Source organism: Scleropages formosus, chromosome 6, assembly GCF_900964775.1.
Source record: "Scleropages formosus chromosome 6, fSclFor1.1, whole genome shotgun sequence".
NCBI classification, from domain to species: Eukaryota; Metazoa; Chordata; class Actinopteri; order Osteoglossiformes; family Osteoglossidae; genus Scleropages; species Scleropages formosus.
The window spans coordinates 6,029,746-6,049,865 of record NC_041811.1 but is presented as its reverse complement, the minus strand read 5'-3'; the positions used below and the strand labels follow the sequence as shown (position 1 = coordinate 6,049,865).

Genomic DNA, 20,120 nt, shown 5'->3' with positions numbered 1-20,120 from the left:
TTGTTGTACATTGCACAAGGCCGATCAGACGGCCTCAGTTACTTTCTACAAATGTCATGCGTGAAGAACGGAGCAGAAGCGTCACAACTCTGCAGAAAGCCATGAAGGCTAAAAAGAAAGGGAGACTCCATCATAGCACTACTGACCCATGAGACCCACTGAGGAGACATGGACGTGCTGTGATTCACTGGTGGTGGATGGAAGGCTGTCCCGGAACGATGAAAATTGATTCATTCTGACAGTAAAAGGCATGGCTTATTCAATTTATTTCTTTTCCCTTTCACTGAGAACAAGGTTTGGCTGTAGGGTATCATCATCACTTTAGCTATGTTTTGCAGTCCCTGGAAAAGTTGCCCAACTCCTTGAATAAAGTCCCTCTGTCCCTCAGAGTTGCTGAATCACTCCAAGAATTCAAGATGGATATCACACCCATCACTTTCAAAGCCATTTCTCTCTTCATTTTTCTTCTGACACTTACATAAATGAGTCCAAGACAATCTGCTATGATTATTTATGTATTTGCTGTTTGAATGTCACTTCTATAGGCAGCTGCTTCAGGGATCTAAACTAGAAACATGGCGGTATCAGGTAAAGAAGATGTGCTTTAAAAATCTTGTGTGTGTTAAAGCTTATCATTTGTTGTATGTTGCCTTGGAGAAACGGGTCTGCTAAAAACTATCCTAATGTAGCAGACATACGATTACCATAGTGTTATTTTTGCATCTTGGACAATTCCAAGCCCCCTCCTGTAACTCACCATATGGGGTTGCCGCGCCAAAGTCATTGGCCGCATCCTGCATGTACTGTCCCAGAAGCTCCCCATTGGTAATCCTGGATGGGATCTTCTTGTCAAGCTTCTCATAGAAAAACTCCTCAATACGGGCACCTGGGGTGGGGGACACAGACGAGGAGACTATCTGGTTTAGGATAAGTCAGCCACATGTCAACATCAACATGTTAACCACAGTGACTTATTGCTTCATCCAGGATACTCTACATCAGTCTGGTGGTCAAGTTTTGATCTGTTTAGATTATTTTGTACAAAAAATTCTTTCAAAGTGCTGTATATTCTTTTTTCAAAGAAAATCCAAAAAAATGTGAAAGAAACGGCAAGCTGTTCAAATAACACGAGACAAAGTTTAGTTGAAAAATTTAATTATTATAACGAGGGGGTGTGGTGGCACAGTGGGTTTGACCAAGTCTTGCTCTCCAGTGAGTCTGGGGTTCAGTCCCCCTTGGGGTGCCTTGCGATGGACTGGTGTCCCGTCTTGGGTGTGTCCCCTTCCCCTCTAGCCCTGCGCCCTGTGTTGCCGGTTAGGCTCCGGTTCACCATGACCCCGCTTGAGAATAGCAGTTTTAGTCAATGTGTGTGTGTATTAATTATTTCTAATTTTATCAGAGATGGCTGAAGTTGCTTTGACACTGTGGCAGCTGTGAATTTAAAGTTACAGACTATTCTTTTTATCAGGCTTCTTATTTCCTTTTCTGAGAAAGACATACAACATACAACCCAAACAGAACCCATGATGCTGCTGAAAGCAGAGTCATGTGCCAGCATGTCACAGCTCGTGACAGTATGGCCTGTGCTCTGGATTCTTGGAAACAAAATTGCAGTCTGCTAATAGCTCCTCTTAAGTTTATGTGGTGTGACATGGATTTTGCTTAGTCTTGATCCTGATATGATGAGCTCCCCCTGTACCTCAGAGCTGCTGAATCACTCCCTGCATTCGACAAGGGTGTCACAACCCATCTCTTTAAGACCCACTTCCTTACCAAGCTTCTCAAACCTTTGAATGTTAGACCTTCACCACCTGCTATTTTTTTATTCACCTATTTTTCTGTTCAAACATCATTTCAGTAGGTAACTGATGTGCACTATCACTAAATAGCAAAAAAAGTTGTGCTTCAATAATCATGTCTATCCAAACTTCTGTTGCTGATGCACTTTCATTTATTCTGAGCTGTAATTCACTTTGCAGAAGTGTTTGCCAAACACATACATGTAAATATTAACTACACATGATCAATGCAGCACGGTGTTTTCCTTTGCTGTGGCCTGGAACATGCCGCCATGAACAGAAGCAGCGAAGCCCAGAATGGAGATGTGAAAAGAAAGAGCATGGTACAAGGTGACAGCATCAAGGAAGGAAGCTGAAAAGTCCCCTTGGCAGTACATAAGGATAAAGGATGGCATCACAATGGGCAAGAGTAAATTCCCAGGTGATGACATCACAAACGAAAGGAGTGAAGTCCTGGATGATCATCATGTGGAGTGACAATAAAACCATAAGTTATGATTCCACTAATGGTACAGCTTATTAAAATGATGCAAGGGGTAGAATCACTTGTTCACCAAAAGCCCCCCATGTCAATGTGTGGCACTCATGAGGGTGGGGGACAGAGGCTCTTTGATAACTACAGGCTAAAAAGGGCAAAGTGGGGAGGTTATCAAAAGCTCCTGATGCCAGCAGAAACAGGTGTCAGCTGGTACTTGGGGGCATGCCTGCCATCTGCCACTGGCTTGTAAATATACACAGAGAACCTGACAGCTCTCTGGAGCAACTATTTGCGAACTAGTTCAGTGACAGCGATGGGATGTGACACGAGAGCCAATCAGGAAATTCAATGAACAAAAGTTTTTCTATAAAGAAACACCAAATTTAACAAGTGTTTCCCTGATATGTCCTGGTCACAATGGGCTCTCCAGTAAATTTCTGCAGTTTACCTCACTTTCCGGCAGTCCGGTCCAGACAAAAAAAGTACACTGGCTCCTCATGTTATGAACGATCAAGTAACAGATTTTTGATAACACATTTTTTAATTTACTTATTTTAATTGTTTTTTTCTTCTCATGCATCTTCTAAAATTTCTCTTTGGATAGGAGCAAACGCCACCTGTGTTTACCCATCAAGCCAACACATGGCAGTAAATTGTACCCAAACATAAAAGGCACGTGACATTTTTTACTGAACTCCCTTCATGGTGATCGATAACAAGATGACAAAAGTTTACACTTTTTTTTTTTTTAAATAGAGCAGTCAACAATTAGCACAGAATAGGAAACAGCATACATTTAAATTTACTTATTTCTTTGTTTTAGTGTAACAAAGTAAATGAAAAAATTAAAATAAAAATATATATTTTAGTATTAGCATTTTTAGTAGTTTTCCAGTTAAAAAAAGGAAAAAATATTGTATTTTATTATAGCTACATCCGTTTTTTACAAAACCAAACTAATAGATAAATTCAGAGATAGACATTATTAATCTTTTATAGACTGTGACTAAACTCATCCAAAACCCACTGTGTTCATAAAATGAGCCAGTGTACAATTCGTATCACTAGTAAACAGCCTATCAGTAATTAGTTAAATAGCCCTTTAGCACGCAATGTGATGTTGCTCTCTAAATTGTATGCTTTCGTCTGTTCTCCGTATATTAATATTTTCACAGAGCTACAACTTCAGAGTAAACGACCTTCCTGTGCGCCGTGGAGTTCCTACTCTTTCAAAACCTCCCCGCAATCACGGGACCAGCTTGACACATGTTCCCACTACCACTCTGCAGAGGCCTGAAACGATGGGGAGGAAGACAGTCTTGGCACCAAGAGGTGCCAGGAGAGGAGCGGCAGACTTACCAGTGTGGTCAACTGTAGCATGGGGAGGGATCAGAAAGTAATAGGTTAGAGCCCCCTGCTCCCACACACTTGAATCATTCTACACTAAGCACAGTGTAGATGATGGGAGTAGTAGCACACTAACATACTCCATGACAATCCTTTAAAATGAACAGGACTCCCCTTCTTGTCTGGTAAATGTGTGGACAAGTTCCATTCATTCCTACATCTAATATTCCTCAAAAGAGACAGCAATAAGCTAGCAAACACTAAAATTTCTACAGAAGTAGCATCTGTTAAATTGCCAAAACAAATAAAATATGCAAGTCAAACCAGTCTTGAAAAAATCCCTGAACAAAGAAAGAAAAATACAGCTCAGTATAGTATAATATACACGCCAAAGAACAAGACAAAAGAAACCACAGAACATCATGGATGGGACAAGTGACCTGATCATTACACTCTGCAGAGCAAGGGGTGGGCTTAGCAGCTAAGGGGCTGGACCCGAAGTCTGCAGATTCAAGTGGGTCCTGTTGTTGCATCCTTCAATAAGGTGCTTAATATGGATATGTTAAGCATAATACAATATATGTCCAAATGTACGTGGACACCTAAACATCATACCTATACAAGCTTTTTGGACATCCCGTTCCAAAACCATGGGTATTAATATGGAGTTGGCTGCCCTTTGCAGCTATAACAGCTTCCACTTTTCTAGGAATGTTTTCCCAAAGATTTTGGAGTGTGTTTGTGGGAATTTGTGCCAATTCAGCCAAAAGAGGATTTCTGAGCTCACGTACTGATGTTGGAAGAGAAAACCTGGCTTGCAATTGGTGTTTCAATTCATCCCAAAGGTGGTCAATAAGGTTGAGGTCACAGCTATGTGCAGGCCACTTGAGTTCCTCCACACCAAACTCATTAAACCATGTCTTTATGGACCTGGTTTTGTACAAAGGGGCACGGCACAATCATGCTGGAATAGAAGGGTCTTCCCCAAACTGTTGCCACAAAGCCAGAAGCACGTAATTGTCTAAAATGACTTCATTTGCTGTAGCATTAACAGTATCCTTACTTGAACTAAAGGGCCTAGCCCAAACCCTGAAAAATAGCCCCACAGCATTATCCCTCCTCTACCAAACTTTACAGTAGGCACTATGCATTCGGGTTGGTTGCATTCTCCTGGCATCCACCAAACTCAGTTTCATCCATCAGACTGCCAGATAGCGAAGCATGATTCACCACTCCAGAGAACACATCTCCACTGCTCCAGAGTCCAATCTCAGTGTTCTTTAGACCACTCCAGCAGATGCTTGGCATTGCGCATAGTGATCTTAGGCTTGTGTGCAGGTGCTTGGCCATGGAAATTCATTTCACAAAGCTCTTGACACACAGTTCTTGTGCTGATGTTGCTTCTAGAGGTACTCCGCAGTGAGTGATGACACAGAGGATAGCCGTTTTTTACGTGCTACAGCACTCGGCATCCCCGCTCTGTAAGTGTCCATGGCCTACCATTTTGTGGCTGAGCTTGCTCCTAGATGCTTCTACTCCACAATAATAGCACTTAAAGTCAATTCGGGAAGATCTATCAGAGCAGAAATTTAATGTACTAACTTGTGGCAAAGTTGGCATCCATTGACAGTAACACATTTAAAGTTGCTGAGCTCTTTAGAACATGCTATTCTACTGCCAATCTTTGTCAATGGAGATTGCATGGCTATGTGCTGGATTTTGTGCACCTGTTAATAATGGGCGCGACTGAAACACCTGAACTCAATTAGGAGGGGTGTCCACATACTTTTGGCCATATAGTGTATTTAGATATAGAAAAGTCTTTCTGAACAAAAGCTACAGCTAAGCAGTTAAAAACATTGTTGTCAAACCAGCCAGTGATTCAAAAAATGAAGAAATGTCCCTGTGACCTCTGACCCCTACAGAAAGGTCTTACTTGGGTTGGGTTGAAGAAGGATCTCAGTCTGCCGGTAGATCTTTTCGGTCCAGTTTTTGGTGCAGTCAGCTCGAGCGAGCAGGTTCTCCAAGTGGGCATCCAGCTCAGTCTTCTCTGCCTGGCCCAACTTTTCTTCGGTGAACTAGGAACAAAGCAAAATATCACAACACTGTCATTCAGAGGGAAATACCATGCCCCTAAAAGTCACTGAAAAACATGACTCTCCTGTCTACCGCAATCAATATTCTGGAAAAACACATCCAAAAATGAAGACACACCAAAGACTAGCCATATGCAGAGCTGCAGAGAAATATGAGGAAAAAGATCTCAGATGTGTCCACAAGATGGAAGAATACAAATGCTCAATAAATGGTATTTTCTATAATGTTGTATGGATACGAAAGCCTTTCAACAGCTGTGCAGGACATTTTTAAGGACAACATGGACAACCAAAACAAACATGGATCTTGGATCAAATCAGACCCTACTATAACTGGAAGCACAAGTGATGAGACTGAGGCTACCACACTTCGGACACATCATGAGAAGGTCAGATTCTCTCAAAAAGACATGAATGATTGGAAAAGTTAGACAACAAGCAACTAGACTGAAGAACTCTGGACGCACCCCTTCAACACTAAGAACATAAGTAGAGAATAGGACATTCTGAAGACTATCCACTCTTGGGGAGGCAAAGAGTCAACACTGATTCAAAAGCACTTTACAACAACATGACATTAATATATCTGCTGGCTGGGATAGCAGATATAACTGTTTTCATAATAATTTGTTGTCAATAACCCATTCTGGCATCCTTAGTAACCAGTATCCAAGTAACAACGTAACCAAGAAAATCTAACAAAAATTAATGCCTACACCTAAAATTTAACAAAAGATCTGTCTGCATCTAGATTTCTCCTTCTGTTTGTGTGATGGATTTTTTACATTGTCCTTGGAGATTTACATTGCTTTGGAGAAAAGTGCTGAGTAAATGAATAAAGGCAATGTTCTTGATGCACTCCGTTTGCATAAACATAATGCTGGTTTGTAAACCCCAGTAACACCCCAATGAGAGTGACACCAACTGCTAGTCTACAAGTGTTCATCTTCTTTCTTAAGTATGAGGAAAACAAAAACCAACATGCATTGTGTATGAATGGCCAAGTATCTTAGTTAGGAGCGCTGTTATGACAACAGCAAATAATACCAAAACACCTGGTTACAGAACCTCCAGTACATTTTTTCCAATTACATTTAAAGATTTCAGACAGAATGACTGACTGACAATGATCAACCGACAATCTCAGAAGGCGGGAGTGTATAAAAGTATTGTCCTTTAATTTATGTAGAGACAATGTATTCTGTGTGGTCACCATGGTGAAACCCAGAGTAACTCATGGACTTTCAGACATAAGGTATATTTTAATTTATATTTATTTATTTAGCAGACGCTTTTCTTTCAAGCAACTTCCAATGAAATCTATGTAGTATCATCAGCCCACACACCTTATTCACCAAGGTGACTTAAACTGCTAGATACACTACTTACAATGGATCACTCATCCATACATCAGTGGAACACACTCTCTCTGTGTCACTCACACACTATGGGTGAAGCTGAACAGGATGTCTTTGACTATGGGAGGAAACCCAAGCAGACACACGGAGAACATGGAAACTCCATACAGACTGAGCGGGGATCAAGCCCATGTCCTCTCATACCACCCAGGCATTGTGAGACAGCAGTGATCCTAGCTATGCCACCAGACTGCCGTAAGGGAGAGTGTTCATTTCCAAGGCGGTCACTGTGAAAATAAGACTTGTGCTATGGTTCATGGATGACTGGGTGATCAACAAAAAAAGTTTTGAGTTTAACCTCAGTAGCAAAGTTACAGCAACAGAGATTTTGCAAAATAATTATTGAGGACAACATCAACTTTTATGTCTTTACCTAGCTGATTAACTAATATAACTTTATGACTACAAGCATGAGTAAGCAATGTTTTTTTATTACAACTTATTTGAAACTGAAAAGGGATGATTAAAACAATCAAAGTTTAATTTCTGAGGTGTTTTCATGTTTGCAGTTTGTTTTGAGTTGGCATGGCAATTGCATGCCATATTATCCTCCCATATATACGCACACCCCTTCATGATGCTCATGGGTCTTGTGCTGTTTCAGTTCTGGGTGATCAGCAATGAGCACAGAATTGATCCCACCGGCACCTACCATGGAGACAGTGACCTGCAGCTGGAGAGGACAAATATCTATTACAATGAAGCCACAGGTAAGCTGAGGATTCCTCACTCCTCCATGACACACACGTACACTGTGATACCCGGGGATTTGTGTGATGTCTGATGTACTGCTGGAAAATAAAGGTTTGCGTTTCCGTGCAGGTGGTAAATATGTCCCAAGAGCTGTTCTTGTGGACCTGGAGCATGGCAGACCATGTTTGGAAATGTCTTCTGGCCAAACAACTTCATCTTTGGTGAGATTCACTTATTTTACATATTTGTGCTATGCTGCTTTGAGTCTGTCACGTGTAAACTGAAGTCCTGCCTCTCTGTGATCCATCTCAAGGTCAACATACTGCTTTTACGTTTCACCACAGCTCAGAGTGGAGCTGACAATAACTGGGAGAAGGGCCACTATACGGAGGATACCGAGCTGGTGGACTCCGTGTTGGACGTGGTGAGGAAGCAGGCAGAGAACTATGACTGCTTGCAGGGCTTCCAGCTTACACACTTCCTAGGTGGGCTCTGACATAGGCACCCTGCTCATCAGTAACATCCACAAAGAGTATCCCAACTGCATCATGAACATGTTCAGTGTGGTACCTTGTCCCAAAGTGAGAGACACAGTCGTTGAACACTACAATGCTATGCGGTTCATGCATCATGGAGGAAAACACAGATGAGACCTACTACATTGACAATGAGGACCTGTATGACATCTGCATCCACACAATTAAACTCACCACACCCACCTACGGTGACCTTAAGCACCTAGTGTTAACTGCGATGAGCGGGGTCACCACCTGCCTTAGGTTTCCTAGCCAAGTGGACGCAGATCTGCGCAAGCTGGCAGTAAACATGGCTCCCTTCCCTCGTCTACATTTCTTCATACCTGGGTCTGCACACCTCATCAGTAAGGGGAGCCAGCAGTACCGTGCCCTTACAGTACCTGAGCTCCCTCAGCAGATGTTAAATACCAAGAACATGATGGCAGCCTGCAACCCACCATATAGTTGCTACCTGACTGTGGCCGCCATCTTCCGTGGTCCAATGTCCATGAAGGAGATGGACGAGCAAAGGTTGAACGTACAGAACATGAACAGCATCTACTTTGTGGAGTGGATCCCCAACAAAATGAAAACAGCTTTCTGCGACACTCCCTCTTGTTGCCTAAAGATGTCCTCCTCCATCGGCAACAGCACGGCCATCCAGGAGCTGTTGAAGTGCATTCCTGAGCAGTTCACAGCCATGTTGCGTTGCAAGGCCTTAATCCACTTGTACGCAGGCGAGGGCATTGATGAGATGAAGTGCACTGAGGCTGAGGGTAACACGAACGACCTGGTGTCCGAGTACCAGCTGTACCAGGATGCCACAGCCAAGGAAAAGGGAGGAGTCAAGGAAGACGGTGAAAAAGAGATGGCTTGACTGTATCTTTGTTAGATGTTCAAAGTTTTGCTAATAAATTCATGGTGTTCAACATTTGTCCTGCTTCCATTCTCTTGCTTATCTATACAAAACAAACACGTAACAAGTTTTCATGAACTGCTTTTGTATTCCATATTTCATAAGAAGCAGAACTGAAGAGTAGTCCATGAGATCATTCTGTAATAAAACTTTGATGATACAGCTTAATATTGTACTCGCTAGTGTCAAAGGCATCCACATTGTGTGAGAGTGGATTACAAATGCCAATTCAGTTTGGAGGTCTCATTTTGGAGGCTGTACTTTTGCGGCATTTAGCAGCTATGTGAAGCGTCCACTGCTTCTGTTTGTCGATTTAGTTCGTCCGTTTGACACATGGTATTATTTTTGAGACTGTCCCCTTTGACACATTAAATAATTCTGCAGTATTTGGGACTGATCCCCAAGGCAACAACTACTGGGCCTCTGGAACTCCATTAGTTGCCTTATGTTGCTCTGATGTGTAAAATTTAAAATGTCCTCTCGAGATTAAGTTCAGGAGCCAGAAAGAAAAGGGGAAGACGTAAAAAAAGATATAACAAGAGGCTTTAAGAAGACAACAAATAGAACTCAGCAAGAGGTCAGTGAAAACATCAAATGATCTATGACCTAGGCTGACCCTAGGCTTTCAAGTTTACAGCATGTGTTCTTTCAGGGCCCATTTAATGAGCACAAGACCTTTCATATGGTCATATGGGTTCTAGAGCTCTCAGAAAAACTGATCATAAAGAACAACATCTAAACTGTCTCCAAGAGGAGGAGAGGCCATAGAAGAAGGCTAAGGGCCAACTCATCATGCTTCCACGAAATCCTACGCACACGGAAGCATTGGTGCTCTGCTTGATCAGCACGTTCACATCACTTTGGCTTGAAAGCACCAAGCAGCAGATACCGGCAAGCCACGGGCCTGATAAGTAGCAAATGACAGCTTAATTGTCACATACATGTGGACACATGGACTGATGTACTGCCAGACTCTTTGGCTTCACTCCCTCTCAGCCTCAAGGTTGGTCAATTTAAGCTACCAAAGCCAAGTTACTTATATTTATTTACCTTTGTCCAGGGCAACTTACAACATCAGGTTTGTACACTAAACTACTTTGCACTGATTTACCCATATATATGTACAGCTGGGTAACTGTTACATTATCCTGTTAAACCTGACTACCACAGAAGGCATGATTCGAACTAGGGCCCTTCAGTTGCAAGGTGATGGCTTTAACCATAATGCCACGTAGTGGCTGTTGTTACTGGAGATTTTTACTGCTGTGCACCACAATTTTACACTACTGGGGGAAGAAATTAACCCTACATTAACCTATACATTTGACAGATTGCCTTTTATATACTTCAGTATTATAGCACTGTAATGTATTCTAATGTGTTATACTTATCCTGATATTTCAAAATCACCTTGTATATAAGAGTCAACCTAACAACAGTAATGTTTCCACATTTACTGATAAAATAGCTAAACCTGTATTCTGCAGTAGACAAGTCAGAGGACATGGCCAAAATTGCTGCATCTCTGTGAAATTACTACAGGTGCCTATTTTCAAAGTCGCTTTTAACATCCTTTTGTGCGAATCTTCATGGGGGGGGTACATCAAATGGGCTTTTTCTCACCCTCCATTAGCTCTGCAAATCGTAGTGCAGCCCATACATCACTGTTCCCATCATCATCGGCAGATTTGTGATTGGCTAACAGTCCCTCCCCACACCGCCTCCACAGCCACAGCACGACTCCTGGCAGCACGACCACAAGAGAGGAGGAGGAGGAGGGAAGGAAAGAAACAAAATGAGCACACAATATAGATAAATCGCATTCCACAGGATCAAGTATGGCGAATATACTTTTTTCTTTTTTTTGTTCAGGTGGTTTTAATCCTTACTTAATTTACTCACTCGGGTCAGACACTGAGTGATGATCCCAGTCTCATACCTGAAATCACCGTAGGTTGATCAGCATCACAAAAGCACCACCTGACATCTTCATCTGAAATATCTAAAGCCACCTAATGCGTACTGTAATACAATGAACACTGAAGACCTGGACTACTACCTAGACAAGTATATGTGATGTTCGGGTAAACTATTCTGCTCCAGTTGTCAAGGATGACATAAACATCCCTGAATATAAGGTACCATTCAGTAGGACGTGAAGCTGGTGGGTGAGAAGAAAATGCACAAGAGCCCATGATGACAATGGCTATAATGCTGCATGCACAGATGGAGGACTAGGGCTGTAACCCTGATGACGCAGAGGGGGGGTTGTTCAATAGCTGGGCAGCAGGTGTGCTACATGTGCCCCACCCAGAACGGATCAGCTCCGCTTAAGCTGGCTGTGCTCTGCATCTGTTCAGTGGGCCGCAAATGCCCAACACTCATAGAGGCTCAGGAAACTAGAGACCGTTGCTCTATCTGTGGGTGGCAGCAAAAGCGAACCCACCCGTATACAATCATCCCTTTCTGAGCATCAAGCGGCTGACCACAGGCAGCTGTGCTCACCTACACCAAAGTGCTTTTAACATGCTTCCTTCCAATGGTCAATGATTGGTCCAACTCATGGGGTGCTCCCCAGAGACAAACAGGCAGCAGTCAGTCTTAAATCACTCCGTACATCCCAGACAGGAGGTACAAAAATCAAGTCTGTCAGTTTTCAGTTTTGGCTTTGAGCTACTGCATCCCTTTCATTGAAGAACGATCTTAAAACGCATCTCTTTCAGACCTGCTTCTCTCCTGATAGCTCCATAAACTTATATCACATCCTGTTATGGTTGCCTTTCTATTTTCTATCAATGCTATTAGCAGCTACTCATTTAATGTGTGCTGGGAAAAACTGGTATTGGACAGACTGACTGTGCTTAGAGAACATCATATCTGCATTTACGACTTTTTGTTGTGAAATGCACTTTTCTTTACTCCAGGTGGTGCAAAGGTGAACACCCAACCACACTGATCGGCTAACACATAAAACATGTGGCCAAAGGGAGCGCAGCAGTTAAGGACACTGACGTATAACCTCACATTTGCTGGTTTGGATCCCACACCCATCATGGTTGCAGTACCCAGCATGCATTGCTCCAGTGGGATACAAACCTTTGAGAACTCATAAGTCAGTTTGAGTAAAATTATCAGCTAAATGAAGTAATGTAATGAAATGCCCTTCCCCTCATAGTAACGATTTTCTTAACATCGTGGCATCTTTGGCCTTATGTTGCAGAGGGTGGGGTTAAGCAATGGGCGGCCCCAGGGGAAGGTGACTAACTCTCCACACTGAACACCCTGTTAAAGGTTCCTCCGCATGTGCAGCTAAACTCCCACATTCCATAAATACGTTGTGTCACCGTGTGTTATTCAGCCCGACTGCAGTTCCCTTTCTGTGTCACAAGACTCCCCCCCCCTCGGAAAGCATTGCTTTGAGTGGGTTTGTCCTCATGTCCAGAGATATGACACATCACACTGCTCTCTTTGCATTTCAATTTGTAAATATTAAGAACATTCAGGGCAGCAGGTGGCAGAGCAGTTAGCACTGTCGTCTTACAATGAAAGGAGCTGGGTCTGAATCCCACACCTATTGTGGCACACTTAAGCAAGGTATCTACCCTTAACTGATACCCAGCTGTATAAAGAGGTAAATTATTATAAGTAGATTACTGTGCACACCTAACACAGTAAGTCACCTTGGAAATTAATAAAATTTAGATGTAATGTAAATTGATATGAAAAGTACAACAGCTATCGATGGCACGGGATTGCTGAATAAAAACAGATTCATTGTAGTATGAAAAGGGGCAGAGTGTCGACGCCTATTTAACGATTGGCTGCTTCAGCGGTAGAACATATTGTAGGTTTCTATGATAATTAGCTAATTAACAAGGAAAGCCCCTGAAACATCTTTTATGCATATCCTTCTATAAAACAGGAAAGGACCAACAGACAGCTTACCCCAGAGGACAGATAGAAGCCAACAACAGATGAGCGGGAAAAATAACTCTTGGGCTACTGTCACTTTAAATTATGTAAGTTCCTTTGCATCCGTTAGGCCACTAGAAGTTTTTAAAGATTAATAAGTGCCAGACTGTTTGGCTCAGGCAGCACTGGCCTATCCTATTTTTATGCAGCTCCACACAGTATTAAAAGGATGAGAGCAAAACTCAGTGGAAGACCCTTGATGGTGACCAAAAAAAAAAAAAAACAAAGCAACCACAAATGTGCACAAGTTCCTTGCATTACCTGCAGTCAAGATATAAATTCTGAAGGAAACAAACATTTTCCAATTCCTTTTTTTAAACATTGCCAGTTGGTAGACTGCAGTAAAGAGCATCCCACAGTATTAACAACTTCTGCCTGTGGTTCTTGAATTTACATTAACTTATTTAACTGATGCTTTTCTCCAAAGTGACTTGCAGCATTAAGGCACCTACAATTGTTTATCCATTCATACAGCTGGGTAATTTTACTCAAGTAATATAGGGTAAGTCCTTGCTCAAGCATCGTACAGCTGGAAGCAAAATTTGAACCTACAACCTTTGGGTGCAAAGCTAGCAGCTCTAACCACTATGAAACCAGCTGTCCCAGCTGAAGTTTAAGTGATCAGAGAAAATATGTGGAATGCTGCACATGTTTATGGGACAAATCAAACAACAATCTCTACTAAATGGGAGTTTGTGCAGAGAAAGAATTATTTTTCAGTAATTTTGAAAAAGTTTTAATATACTACAGATTGCAGTTAAAAAATATTAAACTACATCAACTATGTTTATCATGATTTTATGAAAGTTTTTTTTTTTTTTACTAAACTTTATCACAAAAAATAAAATTAATTTTGCACAGAACAACAGAAGAACTATTACATAAATTGAATTTTTATTATAGTGGACAACTTTACCTAAAGCAAATCAATTTGCTAAAAGCAGTTATTCAGGTAAAAGCGAGAGAGACAGTGAGGTCACAAACCACTTATAGTGATCAACCCTACAAATTAAAAGCAGTGTACACTCAGCAGTCACCTACAGCTGTACAAAAGCACCACAGAGTGACCCACACTTCACTTCTTAGCAAACCCCACCTCATTTGCATTCAAAAAGTTACACCTGAGAACTTGGCATACTCTACGTACAGATTACCAGCCACAGAAACGATATTTTGAACTGGCGCAGCACAAAATCTCCACGAGAACATCTTGAGGTCTTCAGACATTGTGGCGTCAGCTGATTTCGTATTAATGGAAGTAGATGATGGATCTGTCCTTCCGGAAACTCATGGTTCCCACTTTCCAGAAGGTGAAGGAGGCCATCTGAGGTGACAGAGACCGTTCACGCCCCTCCTCAGTGCTGCCCCTTCAATTAGAGATACTTACCCTAAAGTACTCCAGCTTTTTTAATTAAAAAAACAGCTATACAAAGGGATATACAATTTTAGTTTGCCTTGGGAAAAAGGTGTCAGCTAGACCAATACATAACAACAATAATAATAATTTTTATAAACAAACACATCCATTGCACTGTAGTGAGGCGTAAAATTTCCCCTTCAAAAATACATCATGCTTTTGTTTTTGGAAAAGTGTCTAATCCTTTTTTGCCTCCCAGCCAAGAGATGGAACAAAGCAACACCCAGGTATACGCTGACCGACACCTTCAGAAGCTCCCAGAAGTACCTCCCTCAAAGGTACAATGGCAGCATCCCCATTTAAATAGGAAAACCAATTTCTTAAATGTTTACTACTACTACTATTATTAGTATTACATAATAATAATAAAACAAATTTAGAGCATGCTTTCTGAAAAACAAAAAAAAACTATTTTGCGCAAAAAATGTTTAAATTGGGAACGTGCCGTCGTGCGGATCTTTTGAAGACAATCGGGCCTAATAGCCCAAGTTCGTTGAATAACACCACCCACGTCTCTTAGAATGACTAATGTCGGGTGATGGTAGAGTTTGCAGTATGTTATATATATTATATATTTAAAAACACTGAGTAACAGCGCAGGCAGAGGAGCACGGGGTGCAGAGGGGTTCGTGTATGAAAATCCCGACTTTCGGTTCCCTGGCTGCGGGTAAATAATAGATGCTGGGCGTTTATCCGTCCAACCGCGATCAGGTTACACCGAGGTCGGTCGGAGACGCGCAGTGAGAGTGCAGATTGGGGCCACCCGCGAAGCCAGCCCGCGTGGGTTACCCTGACTGGCCATCATGATCATCGGTGTGCTGAAGCGGACACACACAGTCATCGTTGGGAACCAGAAGAAACAGCCATCACGCCTCCCCCCCACCCCGCGAAACTGTTATTCCAAATTACATAAAAGAAAACCCGGGTACCTGCACGGCCCGGGTGAAGAACACCCCCGCATCCGAGGCCAGCTTCTTCACGTTGAAGTCCATATTGTCGGCGAAGCGCGCGAGCGTCGGCCCCGCAGCATGGGCTCTGTGCGCGGTGCGCGGTGCGTGATGCGACGCGCGTCACGCGCTGGATGCGAGCCGCGAGACGAAGGCTCTCGGAGGGGAGCGCGCTAATCCCTGTTATCGATGCTGTCGGAAATCGACTCGCTGACCTCGGCGCGAGGAGAGCCGCTGGTGGTTTCCTCGTCTTTTGTCTTACGGCTTCTCGCACAACGAAACACCGCTACAACGGCGTGTGAAAATATACACCTTTTTTTGTACAACGGGATTTTCTCCTCTATAACGCCGTTCTCTCAGGTTACGCGGTCATGTTCTTTACACAGCAGGCGTTTTATTTTGTGCAACGGCTTGTATCAGACATTTTGTGACAGAGGTTCACACTTGGTGTCTCAAACAAACGATTTTTGTCCCTCAGCGGTGCCAGTTTGGCTTTTTTTCTGGCTAAATCTGGTGTATTAGCCTCTACATAACCTTGGAAACGATGGCTGGTAGCACAGTTAACACCTTAATGAAATGAATATTATCTCATTTCAAGCTTTTGTTAGTAATGACGCCAGTGTCCATGTGGTTTATTGTCTCTGTGCTGTGTGAAGGGCTTTTATTTCTTTATCTCATTTAAGTTTTTGAGTCAAACTGTCAAAATGGCTCCTAAAAAGGCTGAAAAGAAAGTGCAAAAGGCCTTTGGAAAGGCTGCAAAGGCAGAGAAGGAAAAAATGAAAAGAAAAAATATAACATTAAAATACAAGTTAGAAATCATTAATCGCATTGAACGTGGCGAGAAGCAGAAAGATATTATTGCAAGTACAGGTTTAGCTGGCTCTACTATTTATACGATTTTTCAAAACAAAGAAAAGATAAAGAGAAGTGCAGAAACTCTGCTTGGCGGTGACAAATTGTCGAAGGTGTCCCGTTCTCGGCATGCCATACTTGAGAGGATGGAACTGCTGCTTCTGCAGTGGATCGAGGACCAAAATTTGAATTGCATTCCGTTGTCGACAATGCAGATTCAGGAAAAGGCTCTGTCATTGTTTGAGGGCTTGAAGAAGAAGATGCTGGAAGAGGGGGATGAGACAGTGAAAGAGGTTGAATTTGCAGCCAGTAGGGGATGGTTTGATCGGTTTCGTCAGAGGGTCTTCCTTCATACTCTTAGGTTGTCGGGTGAAACACCTTCTGCCGATGCTGAATCAGTGACCATTTTCCCGGACCAACTTTTGGAAGGTGGTTATGATGCCAGGCAGGTGTTCAACATGGATGAGACTGGCCTGTTTTGGAAACGAATGCCTTCTAGGACCTTCATATCACAGCGGGAGAAGAGGGTGCCGGGTCCCAAACCTTCCAAAGACAGGCTAACATTGCTTCTCGGTGGTAATCTGAATGGGGACATAAAGCTGAAACCCCTCTTAGTCTACCACTCAGAGAACCCCAGGGCAATGAGAGGAATGCTCAAATCAGCCCTTCCTGTAATTTGGAGATCTAATCGTAAAGCCTGGGTTACCCAAGATGTGTTTATGGACTATATTAGGTCTTATTTTTCACCATTTGTCGAGAAATACTGCAGAGAGAACAATTTGCCTAACAAGGCTCTCCTTGTCATTGACAATGCCCCAGGACATCCTGCTGGAACTATTCATTATGCAGACAACGTTGAAGTCGTATTTCTGCCTCAAAGGACGACTTCTCTGCTGCAGCCAATGGACCAAGGCATAATAGCGACATTCAAGGCGTACTATCTTGAGAATCTCATGAGGCATCTTGTCAGTGAATCTGAGAGCGGCAAATCATTATTAGATGTTTGGAAGGATTTCAACATCAAGGTTGCTCTTCGTTTCATTGCAGAAGCCTGGGATCGCATTAAACCTGAAACCATGAATGCAGTGTGGTCAAAACTTTGTCCGAGTCACTCTCGCGGTCTCCCAGGTTTAAAACCCGAAGAACTTCAAAGCAAGATCCAAAAAGAGATTGTGAAATTGGCAGAAGAGGCAGGATTCAAGGATGTGGATGAGGAGGATGTTGCAGAAGTCCTGACCTCACACAATGAAGAGCTGAGAACTGAAGAGCTGGTTGAGTTGGAGAAGGCACGAAAATCTGAAGAGGATAAAGAAGAACTGGAAGAAGTCACAGAAGTTAAGGAAATCGATGTGGAAATGCTGCGAGAAATATTTAACCTTGAAAAGCAACTTAATGACAAAATAGCTAATTATGACGACGATATCGAAAGAAGCATTCACATACGAAAGTTAATAAAACAAACGCTCAACCCCTACCATGTGTTATATGAAAAAAAACTGCAGCACTTACAGCAGTCATCTATGCTACGTTATTTTCAATCTGGAAAAAGAGAGCGGAAAGTAGAGGAAGAAAACGCTAGGAAAGAGAGCACAAAAAAAATAAGGAAATTAAGTGAAGCCAGCTCTGATACTGCGCATTCTGGTACCCCTGAGCCTTCCACTTCTGGACTCCAAAACATAAGTGTTTCTGTAGTGGTCTACAAATCAGAATCAGAGTCCGAGTGTGATGCTGAAGATTCAAAGATGATTCAATCTCTTGCCAAAGACTCTGATGATCCTTTTAATGAGCTCCCTCCTTATTTTCTGCACCATTCTCCTTCCAAATCACCAGAGTGACTACGGGCCATGCCCTCCAGATACGGTCAGTGACTTATACATTTATTTACAGTTGTTTTACTTTAGCGCTGCTTTGGTTGTTTTTATATTACATTTTGTCATATAGTGATTTTTTTTAATTATTATTATACATGTACCTCAGCATTTATCACCAGCATTATCATACTATTTACAGAGTAAGGTGGAGCTTATGGTCTAGTTGGTAGGATGTCAGATAAGCCTTGGTGCAAGTTTCAGTAATTCAGATAAGTGAGAGAATTTTGTTCCAGATATTATAAAATATGTTAGTTTTATTATCATGCATAAAAATATATTTACAAGCCAGTACATGAACATGTATGTTTAAACAGCTAGCAACAGACTATGCTGTCTGAAAAGAAATGTGGATAATATTTATTTTTAAGAGTAACTGGGGCAACAGGTTGCATAATAAATAGAACCCCCTTGCACTAGAAAAACTGGTTTGGATACCAGCTAATGCTGTAGCACGTTTGAGGTACGTAGGCTAAAATTGTAGTACTTAACTCACTGGGTGGGTAAACAATGAATGATACGTACGTAGGTTAACACTCTGTAGTCGTTTTGAAGACAAGCATCAGTTAAATGAATAACTAACAAACTAAATATTCTGTAAATACTTTTAAAATGTTAATATTAGACATTTTCAGTGGCCATTATTATTTGAAAATAAGAGGTAGTTATAAGTGACCGCTCAACCGATTACATCGTCGCTCTCCTTTTTCTGTCTGTGGCTGAAGGAGGCCACATTGCGCATGTATAGTTGAGAAAAAAAAGACAGGGCAGCGCGAGGTGGTTTTTAGAACCAATAAAAACACTGTCCGCATGGTGAGGTAAGAAAAGTGACCAATCAGAAGGCGAACGTTGTTCTGAAACACTGTACTAACATTGCCACTGGAAATTTACATTTTAAAAAATTCTCCAGTGTCGAACTCTGTAGTTTGCAAAGAACTATAAGCTGTAAAGAGCGTGCTTTTTTTCAGCACAAATTAAACTGAAATCCCTAGAAACTGACATTTAAAATTAAAAATTGTTTTTTAAATGACATTTTAATGTCATTAATGATTAATGACATTAAAAATGTCATTTTTATGTATTGTTTGTGTGGCTTGAGCGAATCCGTATGAGTACTCCACACAGTATATACTTACTATATGGTCTATTCTATGTATTTTTTGTGTAACTTCTCAGCTTTAAATGAAGCGAATTTTTCATTTTTAATGTCATTTATAACATTAATTTGTCGTTATTTGAATATGTAGTACTACCATCCTATACTAGCCAAGTATTTTTACACCATAAACTTATAAGTGTTGTATGTCACTGTGGATAACACTTTTGCCCATGCCATTACAATAAAAATGTGTAAAACACAACATGATATCCAAGGATGTGCTACTACATAGTGTGTATTAATCAGTGCGTACATTGGTTCTGAACCTTTCATCCATCTCACCTATTGACAGTTGTGTGTCTTGAACTGAGCAAGATGACGGAGAGAAACAGGAGAATGACATCTGCAACCAAGCAGGAAGACTTCTGAATTAATTTGGATTCTGCATACTTGATGTACATATTTTGGTAATTTCTTTATTTTTACCTTCTCAGCCTCTCGCTTTCTGTCCTGGAGAGTAAGTAACATAAGGGATTTCATTGTTTCTTTGTCATGCTCAGTCAGTTCCCTCACAGTGCATACATGCATCAGGCCATGTCAGAGTTTTGCACCTTGAATACGCATAAGATCAGCTCAACATATACAGTCCCAAAAGTAATTATACATAATTACTTACAGTATATCGTACTGGATATTTACAATT

At 41.8% G+C, this 20,120-nt stretch overlaps 1 protein-coding gene and 1 pseudogene across 11 annotated transcripts in view; one reads left to right on the top strand and one right to left on the bottom strand.

The window, feature by feature from the left end:
* sh3glb2b (SH3-domain GRB2-like endophilin B2b) overlaps window positions 1-15,694 on the bottom strand; it is a 43,013-nt gene extending 27,319 nt beyond the window's left edge. For 6 of the 11 annotated variants that reach the window (XM_018732900.2, XM_018732898.2, XM_018732901.2 and 3 more), the window contains exons 1-4: window positions 15,581-15,694; window positions 5,561-5,702; window positions 3,637-3,648; window positions 758-886 (exon numbers count right to left, since the gene is read on the bottom strand). In XM_018732900.2, coding sequence (XP_018588416.1) covers window positions 758-886; window positions 3,637-3,648; window positions 5,561-5,702; window positions 15,581-15,643 — 346 coding nt within the window. In that variant the 5' untranslated portion in view covers window positions 15,644-15,694. The remainder of the gene's footprint in view (window positions 1-757; window positions 887-3,636; window positions 3,649-5,560; window positions 5,703-15,580) is intronic. The other 5 variants (XM_018732902.2, XM_018732899.2, XM_029252902.1 and 2 more) reach the window with 1 other exon arrangement.
* LOC108922586 (tubulin beta-4B chain-like) lies at window positions 7,713-9,223 on the top strand (annotated as a pseudogene).
* Window positions 15,695-20,120: the final 4,426 nt, after the last annotated feature.